This window comes from Myripristis murdjan, chromosome 22 (assembly GCF_902150065.1).
Source record: "Myripristis murdjan chromosome 22, fMyrMur1.1, whole genome shotgun sequence".
Taxonomy (NCBI): domain Eukaryota; kingdom Metazoa; phylum Chordata; class Actinopteri; order Holocentriformes; family Holocentridae; genus Myripristis; species Myripristis murdjan.
In genome coordinates, this window is record NC_044001.1 from 3,943,089 (window position 1) to 3,961,299 (window position 18,211).

At 42.9% G+C, this 18,211-nt stretch overlaps 1 protein-coding gene across 1 annotated transcript in view; it reads left to right on the forward strand.

Moving 5' to 3' along the window:
* syne2b (spectrin repeat containing, nuclear envelope 2b) overlaps positions 1-18,211 on the forward strand; it is a 175,809-nt gene that overhangs the window by 53,608 nt on the left and 103,990 nt on the right. The window contains exons 49-62 of the mRNA XM_030044847.1: positions 482-598; positions 1,485-1,814; positions 3,690-4,034; positions 4,497-4,675; positions 4,894-5,110; positions 5,249-5,347; positions 5,632-5,796; positions 6,567-6,914; positions 8,047-8,183; positions 9,334-9,463; positions 10,479-10,652; positions 10,821-16,121; positions 17,143-17,394; positions 17,721-17,879. Coding sequence (XP_029900707.1) covers positions 482-598; positions 1,485-1,814; positions 3,690-4,034; positions 4,497-4,675; positions 4,894-5,110; positions 5,249-5,347; positions 5,632-5,796; positions 6,567-6,914; positions 8,047-8,183; positions 9,334-9,463; positions 10,479-10,652; positions 10,821-16,121; positions 17,143-17,394; positions 17,721-17,879 — 7,953 coding nt within the window. The remainder of the gene's footprint in view (positions 1-481; positions 599-1,484; positions 1,815-3,689; positions 4,035-4,496; positions 4,676-4,893; positions 5,111-5,248; positions 5,348-5,631; positions 5,797-6,566; positions 6,915-8,046; positions 8,184-9,333; positions 9,464-10,478; positions 10,653-10,820; positions 16,122-17,142; positions 17,395-17,720; positions 17,880-18,211) is intronic.

Below are 18,211 nucleotides of genomic sequence, written 5' to 3' on the forward strand. Positions count from 1 at the left end.
TGAAAATTTACTTGAAACAAGTGAAAATTTGCTTGTTTCATTGGCAAAATTTGCCAGTGGAAAAAGTGAAAATTCACTTGAAATAAGTGAAAATTAGCTAGAAACAAGAAACGAATTTTGCCAATGAAACAAGCAAATTTTCACTTGTTTCAAGCAAATTTTCACTTGAAACAAGAGACAATTGTCTAAAAACAAGTTACTTCTGAGGTGATCATGTCTTATTTTAAGTGTAATGAGATATTTTGACTAGTAATAAGACATTTTTGACTTGAAATAAGAAAAATAATCTTGGTAAGATTTTGAGTTTTTGCAGTGTTTGACCTTTAAATAATTTTGTACAAGAGAGAAGTGCAATGTAAATGATTAAGAGGCAACCCAAAAGACTTTTTTTTATCATGTCTGAATGTTTTTGATTGGACCCTTGCTGGATAAACTGCAGAACTGAGCATTAATTCAGTGTGTGTTTTTCTTTCTTTTTCAGCTGAGGGAGTTTGATTCTCATAAACAGGAAGCTGAGACGTGGCTGAGAGACCTGCAGGGAAGGCTGGAGTCACTGAGCAGCCAAACGGAGGCGGAGGACAGACTGCACGCCGCTCAGGTGAGCCTGCCGATAAGGAGCGCCGAGGCTCCGGTTACGAGGTCGCTCCTGTTCAGCACAAAGATGCTTTCAAAGTCCCAACTCTGGAGGAGGAGGAGGAGGATTTAGACCCGGAGTGCAACAAGTGAACAAGAGGAAATGTTCTCGTCTTCTTTAATAGCAGCCAGCGTGCTAAAAGCAAATAGCAAATGAAGCACAGTGACCCCCCCTCCATTGTAACTAAATATTAAGTCTGCCCCCTGAAGATCGACCCCCTCATAGTCGCTTCAGATCCTTTGAGTCAAGCAGTTGTTTAAATTTATTTAGAAATGTAATCATTTTCATTCTTTAATATTTAAAATCATATCTGTGCCGTCTCATTACTGCGACAAAGCCACACCACAATTCAAATTGGCCGGAAATTCAAGTCTTGATGCTGCTGTCGTAATCAATTTTAAAGATTTTAAATGCTCATGCGATTAATATTAATATGGTCCAAAAATAAATAAATAAATAAATAAATACAGATAAATAGTTAAACCCTCATGCTGGATGGCTGCATCTGGTTTGACTGAGGGAATCCTGTGATGGAAACAGTCCAACTGGATATATAATCTGTAGGATTTTCTCTCAGGTCTGCATTTTAGCTTAAATAAAGCTAAGATAAGTACTTAAAACTTGTGGAGTGTGACGTTATGATTTTAGATTATAGTTTTCTTTCCACCCGAATACTAAAGCTGCTGATTTTACTGATCAATAAACTGAAAACCACAGAGGAGAGGCTCTCCAGTGAAATCAGCTGGTGTAAATAATCTGCAGACTCGTGGTTCCTCTGTGTTTTTGTTTGCTTTTGTTGTTTTGAGTTTGATTTTAAGCTTAGAAATGACTTTATTTCACGTAACCGCAGGCCATCCTCAACTCCAAGCCCGAAGGAGACTCCAGGCTGCAGGAGCTGCGGAGGCGAGGCCAGGCTCTGTCTGAGCACCAGGACCTGGAGGAGAGCAGGAGGCAGGAGGTCCAGCAGACGGTGAAGGACACGGAGGAGCGGTGGAGGACGATCCTGCGTGACTCCAAACAGGCCCTGGATCAGGCCGAGCGCCAGTGTGCTCTGCAGGCCCGGCTCAGGGACTACGAGGCCCAGAGGGAGACCACCCGAGGCTGGCTGGAGGAGAAGCAGCAGAGCCTCTCCTCTCTGGACTCCCAGACCGACCCAGAGAAGACAATAAACGCTGCACAGGTACAAGCACAGAGCAGTGTGTGTTTCAACAGGTTAACAGCTCACTCTTTTCCAGTGTTGGGACCAATTACTCACAAAACTAATAAGTTACAATTACTAATTACTTCTGTAAAAAAGTAATTTTGATTACTACTCAATTACTGCTGCAGAAGAGTAATTCAGTTACTGGGGAAAGTAATTTTTATGATTACTTTTTTTCTTTTCTTAAATCCTCTTATTAATGCACATATTTTTGCATTGCTGTTGCAGTGTGGACATTGCTGTCAAATTTCATCTGTCATTGTCAGTGTTGGGCACGTTACTTTGAAAAAGTAATTCATTACAGTTTAAAGTAGTGATGCCAGCTTGTTCAAGTGGGGAATTGAACCCCCGGTCTTCTGTATGGCAGGAGGAGATACTATCCGCTCTACCGTTAGGGAACACATGCAATTTTTGTAATTTGTGCTCAATCATTCTCCACGCATGTTGATAAGTTACGAAAAGCTGCAAAGTCCGACCGATTTGAAAATTGACACACCGCTTTTTCTCCACAAGACGCACATTTTTTTGAATAGGATAATAAAATAATAATAATTATTAGTAGTAAGTAACGGCGCATTTTAATGTCAGTAACGGTAACGGCGTTACAACGGGGGGAAACAGTAATTTCTTTGATTACTCGTTACTGATAAAAGTAATGCCGTTAGTAACGCCGTTTCTTTGTAACGCCGTCACTCCCATCACTGCTCTTTTCACAAAATGCACTGCCTCAGAAGTCAGTTTGGATCTGGAACGAGCTTGGCAACAGCCTCAAAGCGTCACTGTCCATCTCCATCTTCAAACACCGGCTCAAAGAACAATTATCAGGCACTTACACATAACTTCGTTTATCAGCTATTCTGGGATTGTATGGTTGTGTATCTGTATGTCTGTAATTGTTACCTGTATGTTTGTATGTTTTAAGCTGTAGGTCTATGGGTCTGTCCTTTGCAAATTGTGTGCAATGTAGCATCAAATGGCTCCCACCATAAGCTTTTGAGACCAATTTCACATACAACAATGTAAACAAGCAATATGTAATGTGGAATAATTGTGTGTGTGAAATAAACCTCAATCAATCAATCAATCAAAAAAAAATTAATTTAATATAAACAAAACCAACAATTCAGCTCATTAGCTTGAATGGGACTTTTTGCCAGTGATTTGTAAAGTTAGCCCAGCATAACAACACAAAACCGTTGTTTGCAGATTGTTGAAAAGTCAGTTATTAGGCCCAACTTTATTATTAATCAACAGCAGCGTTGGCTGTTTTCCATTATGAACATGATCGCTGTAATTTTGCATGGTGGGGAAAAAAATCACAGTTCACCTCAGGTCACACAGGACTGCAGAAAAATAATTTAGTTTCACCCCAAGTAGCAGTGTAGCAGTAGCAGTATATAATAGCAAATGTTAAAGCATCCAAAAAACATGCACATCCATAATAACAGAATCAAAGTATGATTTACAACATGCACTAAAGTAAAAAATTAGATAATTTTTGGGCTAATTTAAGAAAGGTAAAAGGTGTTTGTCTCCCTGTAGGTAAACTTTTATACGCCCTGCATAATGTTGCTTGTGCAGTCATGTTTTATAATAATCTGAATTTAGAGTTTTGATTCCACAGCCTAAGGGAATGTTTGCAAGGTTAATAAATCAGTTTAACTTTAATTGTAAGTTATATGAATTATACCTGCGTGTAACAGCAAAGCAGAGAGCTGTTCCTCTTGTTGTTGGCTGAGGTTTTAGCTCTCAAAGTGCCTTCTAGTTTTATTTAATTTTTCCTCTCTGTTTATTTTCCCATTTTTCATTGTGTTGCGTGTTTCTTAAGTGATTTAGTGATTTTCTTGTCTCCAGACCATCCTGAGCTCCAAGCCCGAGGGGGACTCCAAGCTGTCGGAGCTGAGGCGACAGAGCCAGAGTCTGTGTGAAAACGAGGACCTGGAGGAGGCCAGGAGGCGGGAGGCTCAGCAGACGGTAGAGGACGCGGAGGAGCGGTGGAGGAACGTCCTGCAGGCCGCGGAGGAGGCTCTCAGCAAGGCTCAGGTCCAGTACTCCCTCTCCAGGGAGCTGGACGGTTTCCGCGCCCAGGCAGAGAGCAGCGGAGCCTGGGTCGCAGAGCTGCAGCGGCAGGCCGACTCCCTGAGGAGCGGCTCTCACGGCAGCCGGGCCCAGATAGAGGACAGGCTGAACACGGCACAGGTAGAACACAGCACAGGTAGAACACCGCACAGGTAGAACACAGCACAGGTAGAACACAGCACAGGCTTTTTGCTGGAAAAGTAATCCCATGTGCCAGAGGAGATTTGGTGTTTGCTTCAAAACCCAGAGGAGTGTATCCATTGCATCCATGTTAACACCTTGCAAGCAAGCATGTAAGTATCACGTAGCTCTTATTGTCGGCACACATTCTTCACATTTGTGCATTTGTTCTTCTTTTGTCAAGTTTAATGTTTTTCTGCAATGCTCAAATGAAAAACACGTTGACATTTTTATTTGGTCTGTTAGTCATTTATGCACATTTTAACATATACAGTCGTTGCATGTCCTCAGAGGAGGGATGCTGCAAAACAGCTCGAGGGACACATTCATGAATACTAATGATGCATAGATATATAAATACATGTTTTCTTCATAACAAGCAATGCATGGTTCTGTCCTCAGGCTATTCTGAGCTCCAAGTCGAAGGCGGAGGCCGACATGCTGGAGCTGAAGAGACGAGAACAGAGTCTGTGTGAAAATGAGGACCTGGAGGAGAGCAGGAAACAAGAGGTGCAGCAGGCGGTAAAAGACACAGAGGAGCAGTGGAGGGCGACGCTGCAGGCTGCTGAGGAGTCACACAGGTACAGTGACACCTGCTGCTGTTGACCTCTGACCTCTAACCTCTGACCTCACTGTGGAAGCAGGCATTTCTCCCTCAGGCCATCAGTGGGTTATCATGTCAGCTTCCCAATCCAGTGATATCCATGGGTGTCATTTGCCTTTTCCATGTTGTTGTACATCGAGCTCTGGGTTGCTAAGTAACTGGTCTGATCCTCTGTATCGCCTGTTTACCCATCAGGCAGTTGGCGGGCGTGTTGGAGCGCCTGGTGTCCTGTCAGTCCGAGCGCGCTCAGGCTCAGTCCCGCCTGGCTGAGCTCAAGCAGCAGACCGCCGACCTGCCCCGCCTCTTCTCCTGGCCCGGCCTGGGAGACCGCCGGCAGGCCGCCGAGCAAATCCGGAGCCTGCTGGACCGAGCCGGCGCCCTCGCCCCCGTCCTGTCCGCTGTGCACGCAAAGGTGAGGATCTTACCGGAAAGCCCAAAATATTACAAATCCTTTCAGGGCTGAGTAGCTCACAAATTTAGTTTGGCTGAAAGTGGGTTCACAGGGAAAACAAAACAAAAAAATCTCTCGACTTCTCTTCCCCGCCTTCAGAGTTTGGAGTTGTCTGAGATCACCCAGGACCCCAGCTGGTCCCACCCGTCCTGGGCGGCCATGGAGGAATCCATCCCTGCCGTGCTCAAAGAGCTAACGGTGAGTTATGTACTCCGAATAGACAGATGTAGAGTATTCCTTGGAAATTATGCAAGAAATTATTTTGTTTCATGATTCCAGTCTTTAATTCATTGCAGCTAATAATTTATTACCACAGTAAGTTCTGTGCATTTGTAAATTTGCTTTAAAAAATGTTCTAAGGTGTAATTCTCAGTCCTCCTTGCTGTCTTCTTTCCCTCTTCTACCTTTCTGCATTATCACTTATCATTTAACTGGTTTATCAGTGACAACAGGGAGTCTCACGCAGCTTTCTTTGTGAGCAGGAGCTCGGAGCCAACATGGAGTCGGGCATCCGGACGGAGCGTCAGTGCATGCAGCTGGTGGAGCAACACGGAGCCGCTCAGAACTGGCTGAGGGAGCAGGTGAAGAGTCTGGGAGCTCCTCCGGAGGACAGGCAGGGTCTGCACGCTGCTGTCAACACACTGAAGGTCAGAGAGTAAAACACACACACACACAAAGACTCAGCAATAAGAGCTGTCAAGGCAGTTCACATGCACACACACAAGAGACACAATCCACAAACACACAATTTATTTGGGTTATTGGGATATGAGAGGCGTCTATGTTGTCCTTGTGGTGAAAACATTAGTGTATTCAGAGTCATCTCTTATGCTCATACAGCCTATTTAGAAATAAAGTTTATTATATCAATGAAAAAACTACCAAGGAAAGATATTTCCAAGTTAAAAGTGTATTATTGCTGCAGTAAATTTTGGTTTTGTGATTGAAGTGAGGCTGGATAGTTCATGAGAGTAGGAATGTTAGTCTCTTAAACAGAAATTATGTCTTTGCTTTGGCAACTTACCAGCTTTATAAGTTCAGTATTGCCATGACAACAGTGTCAGAAGTTGAAAAAAAGAGAGTTCAAGGCACCTTGTATTGATGGCAGGGATTTAATATCACAGAATATAAACACAGCTTTTTAACGTTTTCTTTTCGTTTGCTCCATCTTTTGTTTTTAATATGTTATTGTATCGCGAGTCCACACAGCGTCTGTTCACCTCTTCGTTACTTTCTTCCATGAACGTCTCTGGTGCCGAGTGACACAAATCCCCAGTTCTCTTCTGCTTATCTAATGTTTTTAGCTTTCAGCCTGAGCGCACAAACTAAACCACCATCCAAGATTGTTGACGTAAAACATGAAATCCTGTTCTCTGTAAATTCTAATCATCTGCCCCCTCCTCCCACCCCGCACCAGGCTCTGCTCCAGACGGTGGACCGGGAGGAGAGGGAGATGAAGGAGCTGGACTCGGCCAGAGACGGCCTGCTGAGCCTCTGCACCCCCGGAGGTCGGGACGCCCTGACGCTGGAGGTCAGCCACCTCCACGAGCTCTGCGCCTCCTCGGAGCAGGAGGTGAAGGAGCGCCTGGCCGGCTGCGAGGCCAGGCTGGAGGAGCTGGACAGGCAGGCGGCCGGCAGAGTCCAGGGCCTGAAGGACCGAGCGGCGGCCCTGCAGTGGGAGCTGCGCTCTCTGGACCAGGCGCTCAGCTACAGCGAGCCGCAGAACAACATCGCCCAGCTGCAGCAGCACTGGCACAGCCTCCAGGTGCCTTCATTCACTAAAGCTCAGGATGTAATGTGACCGCCCACTGTGTTATCAGACAAGAGACACTGCCTGTGCACAGACGTGATGAATGTCAGGAGGAAGGAGGGGGTGTGAGGGAAAGTGATTTGGGATTATCAAGTGTGCAAAACTCCCATCTCAAATGCTAACAGGAATCTGCAGAAATGGCTCAAATAATTTTCATGTTGTAATTTTTTTTTTTTAACGTGGGTAGAGTACCACATGGAAGGGCCTGTACAAAGTACAAAAAATAGGCACAACATTTTCTGCAGAGAAAAATAAATACAGCTCTGTTTATCCATAAAACAGCAGGTTTCAGCAACCAGTGAGACACAGGGGCTCTATATTTTTATTTTATTTTATATTAAGGCAGTTAGGAGATTAAAAGTCTCTTTTGCAAGAGCATTCTGGCCAAGACAGGCAGCAGCACAAATAACAGGACTGCAGACATACAAGAAAATCTAACAAGTTACAATAAAAATAGGAAATAAATTACAGAAGATTCAGGTCATTTTGATTCCAAGCAGAGGGAGCAGCAAATTTACACACATTTTGTTCAGTTCAGTTCAGCCTTTAGGGACAGATAATAGTAATAAGTCCTGAGATCGAAGACAGTAATGTGCCATAGTTTTATAAAAGTTGTGGATCCATAGGTAAGACAGAAGCAAACCAAGAATTGCCCTGTAAATAAAAATCTACCAGTGCTAGAATAAAGCGACTGATTCTGATGGTTATCGTTATCTTTCAGGGCAATAAGAATAAAAACATTAGTTTTGCCTCCAACCATCTCACTGCACTTACACTGCATGTCAATCAAAGATATATTTTTTCTTCAGAAATCCAAATTAAGGGAGAATATAAAAGCTGAAAGACTTCTATTCCCAGATGTGCAGTGTCTCTGTTCTACAATACAAAGCAGAAGATTCAGTTTATTTAGTTATGAGTTACACTTTAAAGTGAATTTAGCCCAGTATTGTTAACTGGACAGTATCTGGTAAGGTCACGCAGCTTTCTCATCAGTCCTTAATGATCCCTATTAATGTACTTTCCCTACGTGTTGGTGACGCTGCATTGCAAATGTGATTTACACGATGACGTTTCCATCCTTTCTCAGAACTGTGAGAAGTCACTGGAAGGTCTGGGGGTGAAAGTTCATGACCTGCACCAGGAGTCGCAGTCTGCGGCTGCAACAGATGAGCTGCCAGCAGACGTCGTCACCACGGTGGAATCTCTAAACCAGCAACACGACAGGTACACCAACATTTAACCTCTGCCAGCTCAGGAGTTATTTTTAGTTTATAGACAAGAATATGCAGAAAAAAGGTGACTACAAATATGTGTTAAAGTTTGTGTCAAAATCGTTGTACAGGTGAATTTGGCTCAAAGAGGAGTGTAACAGTGGAAAAATAGGGTAGAGAATGAACAAAAGGAAGGTGCAGTTGTATCATTTTCTTTTTGGATTCTTACATTTGTCTTTATTTAATGGAAAATACAAGCAGGGAAGTGATGTGTCATTGCGAGAGGTCTGGTTCAAAAGCGACAGTCCACTTGACCGGTGGGGTATTTCCAGCTGTGCTTTGGTTTACCTGAACAGACTCTGCTCTGATAAACTGTCAGCTGGCACAGCTCTGCTTCAGTTCAGCTCTCAGTCCACAGTCACAGGCCGGCAGCACACCACAACGCTGTGCTGTTGGTCAGTGACACGGAAACAAGGAGCTCTCATTGATTTATGACCTGTTTGAAATGTCGAGAGGTTATTACATCTTAACCTCATGTCTGGTTTGTGGAACTGAGGGTCGGGACACACACAAACACAGGCAATATCAAAAGATGTGTATAATTAAAAGGTGTATTTTTCTCAAAAAAAAAAAGAAAAAAAAAGATCATTATAAAATTGTATCAGCTGTAAACGTTTAGTATCACTGACCATTTTTCAAGTTAAATTCAGCCAAGAAAACGGTAATGTTAGGGGAAGATTTAGAAAACTTTGCTTTGTGAATATCGAATTTACCAAATAAGATCATATAATTAACTACATGGTGAGTGTAAGAGTTTGTATGCTCACAGGAAGCTCTAACCCCTTAACCAGCAGTTTGTAAAGTCTGTACTGTTCTGTTCAGAGTGTAATCTTAAATCTTAATCTTAAACATCTTTCCAACATGTAAACAATTTTTGATAACTTAGATGAACTTTGATCATATTTATTACAAGGATAAATATTGAACAATATCTTCCACTGTACTTTTATTTTATTTGATATAGAAAGCCATGCATTTTGTCAGTGTATGTCCTTGAGGATGGAATTCCTAAACGATTTCCCTTTAGACAAAAACATTCACTGTTATATGTGATGGTGTGTATTCTGCTGCTTAAAGTGAAAGTGATTTGGTTGTGTGTGTAGCCTGAGGTCCAGGCTAAGCGTGAGGCAGGGATCCTGCTCTGACAACGCAGCTCGCTGTCTGACCGACTGTCTTCACGCCCTGCAGCGGTGGAACCACAGCAAACCATCAGAGACTGTTTCCTCTGTTAAGGTATTGTTTTTAATCTGCTGTAATCCAGGGAGGGTTTACTGACAACACACACAGCTTCACACTCATACAGTATAATACACTTGCAGAAATACTAAACATAATCTACCAGGAGAAAAGTTCTTCACGGAAAAAAATAATTTTTGAGATGTGTAATATTTGTGAAAAATGACTTCAGCGGCAGATAATGTTGCTAAAGTTTTTTTTTCTTTAATATTCAGGCCATGCTGTAATCAGTTATTACTTTGTCGGTACTTTATGATACTGTCAGTCTCTCCCGTGCTGTGTTTGGTTTTTAAATCAAACTTATGAGATACAGGACAATTTTGTGCATGCCTACAAATTTTAACCAATAAAACTAAAGTAGCAATTTTTTAGGTTTATAGTTGCAACCTCATTTATGCAATTTAATGTTTTAGCTATATTGCATACTGTGTGTTATCACAGATGATGTTTTAGCTACCTGTCCTCTGCAAATTAGCTCATACGTCAAAATAATGTTCAGTCTTAGTTTATGCACTGTGTTCAGTTTCCTAGAATGTGTTCATGCAAGTCATTTAGCTGACAAAAGTCTTTAGACCTTGTGGAGCTAAGCAAAATGAAAAGGGAGAGTAAAACACTTGCAATGTAAAAAGTACGAAAATGTATTCATGCTTAACATTGCATAAATATGCATGTGTAAGCTGGCAACACAAATTGCTTCATGAGGAGGATTGCTGATGCAAAATATGCAAAATGACTTCAGGTGATGTTAATCATGAATATATTGTCTTACTTTCTGTATTGCAGCTAGTTATGGTCCTGTTGTTATCAAGGAAAAATATTAAGCATTAACTTTGGGATTAAGTTAAATATATTAACTCAGGACCCCACTACCTCCAACATCTCACTGACTTGTTATATCCATTCATAGTTGATGCATTTGCACATTTTGTTTCACATACAAACACAGCCATTAGGATACTTACAACATTTACAACTTTATAACAAGTTTTCTATCTTTGTCTCCTGGTATTAGGTGGCTTTAGAAGAAGGTGAAAAAATGCGACTTAACCTGCAAGAGGCGCTTTCTCACCAGCAGTTTCTGGTAGACTGTCTGAAACCTGACGTGTTGGAGAGACTGCAGAAAGAGGGCTCAGAGACACTCAAAGAAGCAGACACACATACTGCTTCTCTCAGCCAGAACATGAAGGTATTTATATAATATTTCAATATTATTCAATATATTCAATATTTCAATAAGCTGAATTGAGTCACTTATATGAAATTTTAAAATGTACTCATATGGTTCCAATCGCAACAATTCTCTGTGTACCTTACTGTACCTTTTTCATTTATTTATTTTTGTTTTTCATTTGAGGAACTTGATGAAAAGAGTAAACAGAAGTTGCAAGACCTTCAGTCGTCTCAGGTCCTGCCTGATAATCTGCCGGAGACGCCACTGGTGGCACCACCACGGAAGAGCAAGCACTCACCTGAGAAAAAGCGTGCTTCCATTGTCCAGGAAAGCCATCAAGAAAACAGTGCCACAGTGGAGAAATCCATATCTGTTGAGGAGGAGCTTTCAGTTTCACTAGACACCATACACACTGAGACTAAAACACCAGATCCTACTATAACAGTAGTCGTGGAAGAGAGTAAAACTACTGGTGTGGAGCAAACCAAGCCTGAACCTACCAAGAGGAAAGCTAAGAGGCAGAAATCTCTTCCAGAACCCACCACAGAACAAAGTAACACTGCTTTTGGAGAGGCACAGTGTAAGAATATAAAATTATCTAGGACTCCTGATCTTGCTAGACCAGAGCAGACTCAAACTACTGCTGAGCAGCCTACACCGACCAAAGCAGACCCTAAGAGTGCACTATCTGAAGTGTCTCCTGTGGTTGCCACAGCAGAGCAAACTGCTTTTATGGAGCGCACCAAACCTGAAGCAAATTGTGCAGAACTTTCTGTGGGTGCTGTGGAACCTGTACAGATCAGACAAGTCTCTGAGAGTCCAAAACCTGTGCCATCCAGGAGAAAGTCAAAGGCTTCACCTACTGATGCAGAGCCTTCACAGACCAAGGGGGAGACTCAAATGCAGCCAGTTTCCATTACTCAAGAGTCAGTCACAGATCAGACTGGATGTGCTGTTGTGGAAGAAAGTGAGCACATACCAACAAGGATTCCAGATTTCTCCACAGTTTCAGAGGCTGTCACTACCAGCCCTGTAACTGCTGATGGTGAGACTGAGGGCATTAAGAAAGAGCCTGAGTCTCTGAAGTCTTCCATTACCCCAGAATCAATCACAGAGCCAGCTGAAACCACTGTCGTTGAGGAAGCCAAGCTTGTACCTACCAGAAGAAAGTCAAAGGGTCAACAACTTTCCAAAAAGCCTAGTGATGCAGAATCTGCAAAGATCAAGGAAGAGCCTGTGAGACTGAAGTCTTTCCCAACTTCAGAGCCCATCACAGAGACAAATGGTGAGCAACATAAGTCTGTGCCAAATACAAGAAAATCAGAGAGTCTGGAAGTTTCCACAACTGCAGAGCCAATCACTGCCCATGGGAGAGCTTCTGATGGGGAGCATGAGAAAACTAAAAAAGAACCTGAGAGTGTGAAGTCTTCTTCCGCTCCAGACTTGGTCAGTGGAAAAACTGAAACTGCTGTTATTAAACAAGGTAAGCTCTCACCACCGAAACGAAAACCAAAGAGCCCTGTGATCTCTCTGAAGCCTAAAGAAGTTAAACCTGCACAGACCAAGAAAGAGAAGTCCCCCTTGAGCTCCAAGAAGCAGATGGGAACTGCTGTTGTGGTGGAAACTCAGCACTTGTCAACCAGGGTTTCAGAAATCTCCACAATTTCAGAGGCTGTCACTACCAGCCCTATAACTGCTGATGTGCAGTCTGAACACACTAAGAAAGAGGCTGAGTCTCTGAAGTCTTCTGTTGCTCCAGAGGCAGTCACAGAGCAAGCTAAAACCACAGTTGTTGAGCAACCCAAGCTTGTACCCACCAGAAGAAAGTCAAAGAGTCAAGAACTTTCCAAAAAACCTGCTGATGCAGAACCTGCACAGGTCAAGGAAGAGCGTGAGACTCAGAAATCACTCGCAACCTCAGAGCCAGATGCTGCCCATGGTAAAACTACTGATGTAAAACAATCTGAGAGTGTGGGGTCTTTCACAATGCCAGAATTGGTCACAGGAAAAACTGAAACCGCTGTTATAAAACAAGGTAAGCTTTCACCACCAAAACGAAAACCAAAGAGCCCTGTGCTCACCCCGAAACCTAAAGAAGTTGAGCCAATACAGATCAAGGAAGAGCCTGACAGTCAAAAATCAGCTGTAAGCTCCAGAGAGCACAATAAAACTGCTGTTGTAGTGGAAACTAAACACATATCAACCAGGGTTTCAGAAATCTCCACAATTTCAGAGACTGGCACTACTGGCCCTATAACTGCTGATGTTGAACCTGAACACACTGAGAAAGAACCTGAGTCTCTGACGTCTTCCATTATTCCAGAAGCAGTCACAGAGCAAGCTGAAACCACGGTTGTTGAGCAACCCAAGCTTGTACCTGCCAGAAGAAAGTCAAAGAGTCAAGAACTTTCCAAAAAACCTGCTGATGCAGAGCCTGCACAAGTCAAGGAAAAGCCTGAGAGTCTGAAGCCTCTCCCAACCTCAGAGCCTGTTGCTGCCCATGGTAAAACTACTGATGTACAACTGGAGATAACTACTAAACAGCCTGAGAGTGTGAAGTCTTTGTCAGCTGAAGACTTGGTCAGAGGACAAACTGCTGTTGTACAACAAAGTAAACTTTCACCACCCAAGAGAAAACCAAAAAGAGGTGATGTCTCCCTTACAGCTAAAGAAGTTGAGCCTGCAAAGACCAAGGAAGAGCCAGACGGTCAGAAATCATCCTTGAGCCCCAGAGGAGAGAATACAACTGATGATGTTGGGCCTGAACACACTAAGAAAGAGCCTGAGTCTCTGAAGTCTTCCATTACTCCAGAATCAGTCACAGATAGAGCTGATACCACTGCTGTTCAAGAGGCCAAGTTGGTACCCACCAGAAGAAAGTCAAAGAGTCAAGAATTTCCCAAGAAACCTACTGATCCAGACATTGCACAGGTCAAGGGAGATAATGAGAGTCAGAAGTCTTTCCCAACATCAGAGCCAGTCGCTGCCCAAGGTGGAGATGTTGATGTGGCTTTGTTTGTACCAACAAGGAGAAAGTCAAAAAGTCAAAAACTTTCTACAGCCTCAGAATCCAACCAAACTCTGGAGTCTCAGAGTCCAGAGATTTCCATATATCCCGAAAAGGATGCAAAGACAACAAGAGCAGTGGAGCCTCTTCCAGAGAAAGAGAAAGGCCATAAAGTGGCCACTGTCATCTTGGAATCTGTCTCACAGCAGATCCACACACCAGGAAGCAGTAGTCATTTAGTTGAGATCCTTAGTGAGGCTCAGCTTCCAGTTGAGTATTGTGCTGATAAAGCAGCTCTTCTACAAGGATTGGAAACTACAGAAGAGAGGCAAACTACACTAGTGATTGGTCCAGAAACTAAGAAGAGCAGTGTCCAGGTTCTCAGCACCGATCCTGCAAAACCCAGTGCTCCTGACAATTCAACATCTAAACAAGTTTCCGTTCCTGATACTCCAAGTACTGTTATCCATAAGAAAGCACAGGAGCCTCCAGGAAAGAAACTGGCCTCAGTCATCCTAGACACTTCATCTGTTTTTGTACAGATAACAGACACCTACCCACAGACAAGCTCTGAGATTGTGCGTATTGTTTCCAGTGGATTGTCTGGGGCTGATACCACATTCATTCAGGCATCAGAAAAATCAGAGACCGATACTCAGTTGCTTCCTTCTGTTGTATCTGTAGAGTCTTGCGTTCCACCCAGTCAGACTACCTTGTCTGAGGCTTCACCGCCTGTGTTACAGGAGGTTAAAGTCGCAGCTGGTGAGGTCCCAGAGCAAACCATTTCCCAGCCCACAGAGAGCGACTTGAGTACAGCTCCCCATGCACAGCTGCTTGTCTCCCAAGCCACTGAGACTCAAAAGCGATATCTGGTTCTTGACCTTCCTGAGATGGGAGTTTCCCAGGAGAAGCTTGTTGAGAAGCCAGATCAGTCAGAGAGAAAGTATGTTGATCAAGCACAACAGGAGTGTGTTGCTGAACGTGACACTGCTCAGCCTATTTTAACTATGCCTGCTGTTTCTGAGGAAGTGCAGCCACATGAGGCAGAGACGGCGTGCACAGATGTTAACTTACCTCAACAAGAGATGATGAAGCTGAAACCAAGCCAAACTGAGACTCAGGTAGAGCTTCTCAAAACCACAGAGGAAAGACCTGAAGAGGTCAAGGGATACAGTACGGAAGAAAACTATGCTGAAGAGTTGAAGCCCAAACATGACATACATGATGCACCCAAGAGTTTTGATGAAATACCTGTTAGGATAAAGAAAATTCACTCAGTCACTCACTCATTTGTCCAACTAAATACGCAGATCAATGTTGAGCTGCAGGAAAACTCAGCTGTCCCAACAGAAAAGAGCTCAAGAACAGATGTAGTGCAAATAATCAACCAATATGAGGCAGAACCAGAAAGCAAGGATGTGACTGTTACTGAGGTTCAGCCTGAAGAGGCTGAAGGCCAGCCAACCAAGGTAGAACAGCAAGAAAGCAGTCATGAATCTCTCAAAGTCAGAGCTAGCCAGGTCGCAGAGCAAACCATGGCACAGCCTACAGAAAAAGACTTAAGCACTGCACCCCATGCGCAGCCACCTGTCACCCAGCCCACTGACACACCACAAGATGATAACATAGACCAGTCATGGAAGAATATCCCTGAGATTCAAAAGAGATATCTGGTACTTGATCTTCCTGAGATGGAGGTTGTCCAGGAAAAGCTTATTGAGATGCCAGATCAGTCAGAGAGAAAGCATGTTGATCAAGCACAGCAAGAGCATGTGGCTGAATGTGAATCTACCCAGCCTATCTTAACTATGCCTGCTGTTTGTGAGGGAGAGCAACCACGTGAGGCAGAGGCAGAGTGTACAGACATTGAATTACCTCAACAAGAGATGACGAAACCAAGCCAAGCTGAGACTCAGCCGGAGCTCCTCAAAGCCACAGAGGAAAGTCCTGAAGAGCTCAAGGGTTACAGTACCCAAGAAAAGCATACTAAAGAGTTGGAGACCATACATGACATGCACGATGTACCAAAGAGTCTTGATGAAACATCTGTTGGGATAGAGGGAGTTCACACAAAAACCAATGTGTCATTGGTCCAAGTAACTACACAGCTCAATGTAGAACAGCAGGAAAACTCAGTTGTCCCAATAGAAAATAGCTCAAAGACAGATGTAGACCATACAAGCAGCCGAGATGAAGCAAAACCAGAAAGCAAGGATGTGATTATTACTGTGGTTCAGCCCGACAAGGCTGAAGGCCAGCCGGCTAAAGCAGAAGAAAGCAGCACTGAACCCCTTTTCACTGTAGTCCCCGAAGCACCAACAGATGTAAAGGAAAAAGATAAGAAAACAGAAGAATGGGAGAAGGAAGAGGTGAAGGAAAAGAGGTTCAGTTTAAACAGAGAACTGAAAGAAACTCCACCTCCCGTTGCCACAGCAACAGCTGATGACCAAGTGCGGCTGGAGAGTGATTTGCCACAGGTAAGACATTAGGATGAGTTGCTAATCTGGAGACTTATTTAACATTATTGTAAAGGCTGTTAATTCGACTAGTGTGTGTGGTTATTGGGTAATAGCCCAATAATTACTGACAAAATTTGGCCTTAATTCTAACTGAACTGGAGTCAGGGAAACTGTATTGTATTGAAAATCAAATGCCGATATAGATTAATTTGTTAAGAATAATTGCCCCTTAAATTAGGATTTAAGCAGGAATTACCTGTCAATGGGATTTTCTTTTTCTTTTTTAATATAATATAATAATATAACTAATAAGTTACTCAGGATTAATTAGATAAAGCTAGTTAAGATTTAGGCTGCAGGCTTCTTTCAGTTTTCGAGTACAAAATACCTCTAATTCAGAAAGAAGGTAGTTCTTACAAGGGAGAGAGGATGTGAATTGACATAATGAGAAAGAGAGAAATAGATTGACATCAGAAGAGAGGGGGAGAGAGAGGGAGACAAAAAAATATCCAGACAGGACAGAATGATTTTAGAGCTTGCTTGCCTCGAGGAAGTTATATATATGCTCTATTATTTTCAGCCCCTGCATTTATTTGCTTGCACTTACTCCTTAACACATTGAGTGTCTTGAATGACTGGTTAGTGTATCTTTAGACATTTTTGTCACACTTATGTCAAAATGCAATGAATTTGGGATTGTATAAGACTACATTTTATTGGCATAATACACAGAGCAAAGAGCATAAATCTGAGGTATGTGTACCTGTACAAGCACAGATTTCACTGCCCAAGGGTAGGAATATGAACTACCTCATGCATGATGTCATGATGTTGGAACAGACAGAGGGTAGGGATTGGTTGTATGTGCACTTTTAGTTTAAGGGAAAATAAGGGAAGGGTTATCTGACAGAGGAAGACTTTGGGGGGGGGGGGGGGGGGGTTGAAAACAGCACACTGTTCTGATTTCAACAAAAACAATGTACACTTGTGTGTTACAATATTTTCATACACTAGTATTGTAATTTTGTGTTCATAATAGGAACAGATGCACCGTGCAGAAAAAATGTCATCAGCACCAGTGGAGGCAGTTCCTGTTCAGAAAGCTTCATTTGTAGTGGTTGAGAAAATCCAGGTAGAAGTACAGCCCATCGAGGAAAACCAAGTTAAGGAAGAGGTTAATGTGAAGACTGAGGAACCAGTTCAGGAGGCAACAGAGGAACCCACCATGAAGGACACCTTCTCAAAGATCCAGCTTGTTGCAGGGACTGAACCTAGGAGCTTACTCTTTGAGGTATCAAGAAATTTTCATTGACATTTTGAAGGAGCAGTTGGTCTATTTTACTTGTGTAAAAATTGTGAATGTCAAAATTTTTATTTGGTGACAACTGTTGATAAATACTCGAAATGTCCTCAGAGAGCTGTGGTCTAAGCACAAAATACTCTCAGCATTGTGAGTTTTAATGCAACTAATTTTATTTGTCACATTATTTATCTTGTCATGATCTGAATCCTGCACATCTCATTCCTGTCCTAACATTCTCCACTACGTTTTTGGGCATGACCAAAAGTTTTGAGAGAATTTTTTGAGGCTCTGATGTGTTTCTGTGTCTTTCTAAGGATAAACCCCAGGATGACTCAGCCTCAGAGATTATGGGTACATCCATCAGTGACATGGAAGATCGTCTGAGCAGGCTGGTGGCTAAAGTCTTGGGCTGTAAAAACTGTTCTGTTGAACTCAACCCCACAACAATCGCCCAACAGGTTGAAAAGGCTGAGGTGAGACTCAAGACAGAAGGAAACTATTCTTTATAGCAGCTGCTGACGTTTTACATACTACTGGTGTTGAATAAATAATTGGCAGCTTGGTCGGGAAGGTAGCTTGCAGCTGACTTTGCAAAATAATGTCAAAATGCTCCTGGGCAAGAGCACCTCCTTTGCATAGAGTATCTGTACCAGCCTGCTCCAAGGGTTGGTTTTGGAAACTAGCACCCAAAACTCCCAACATAAGCCAACATGACTGCAACAGTTATTTGCTTGCCCTTATTCCCCTATCTGTCCTAGTAGCAATAAAACATGCATTAAACACACAAATCATAAAATCTCAAATT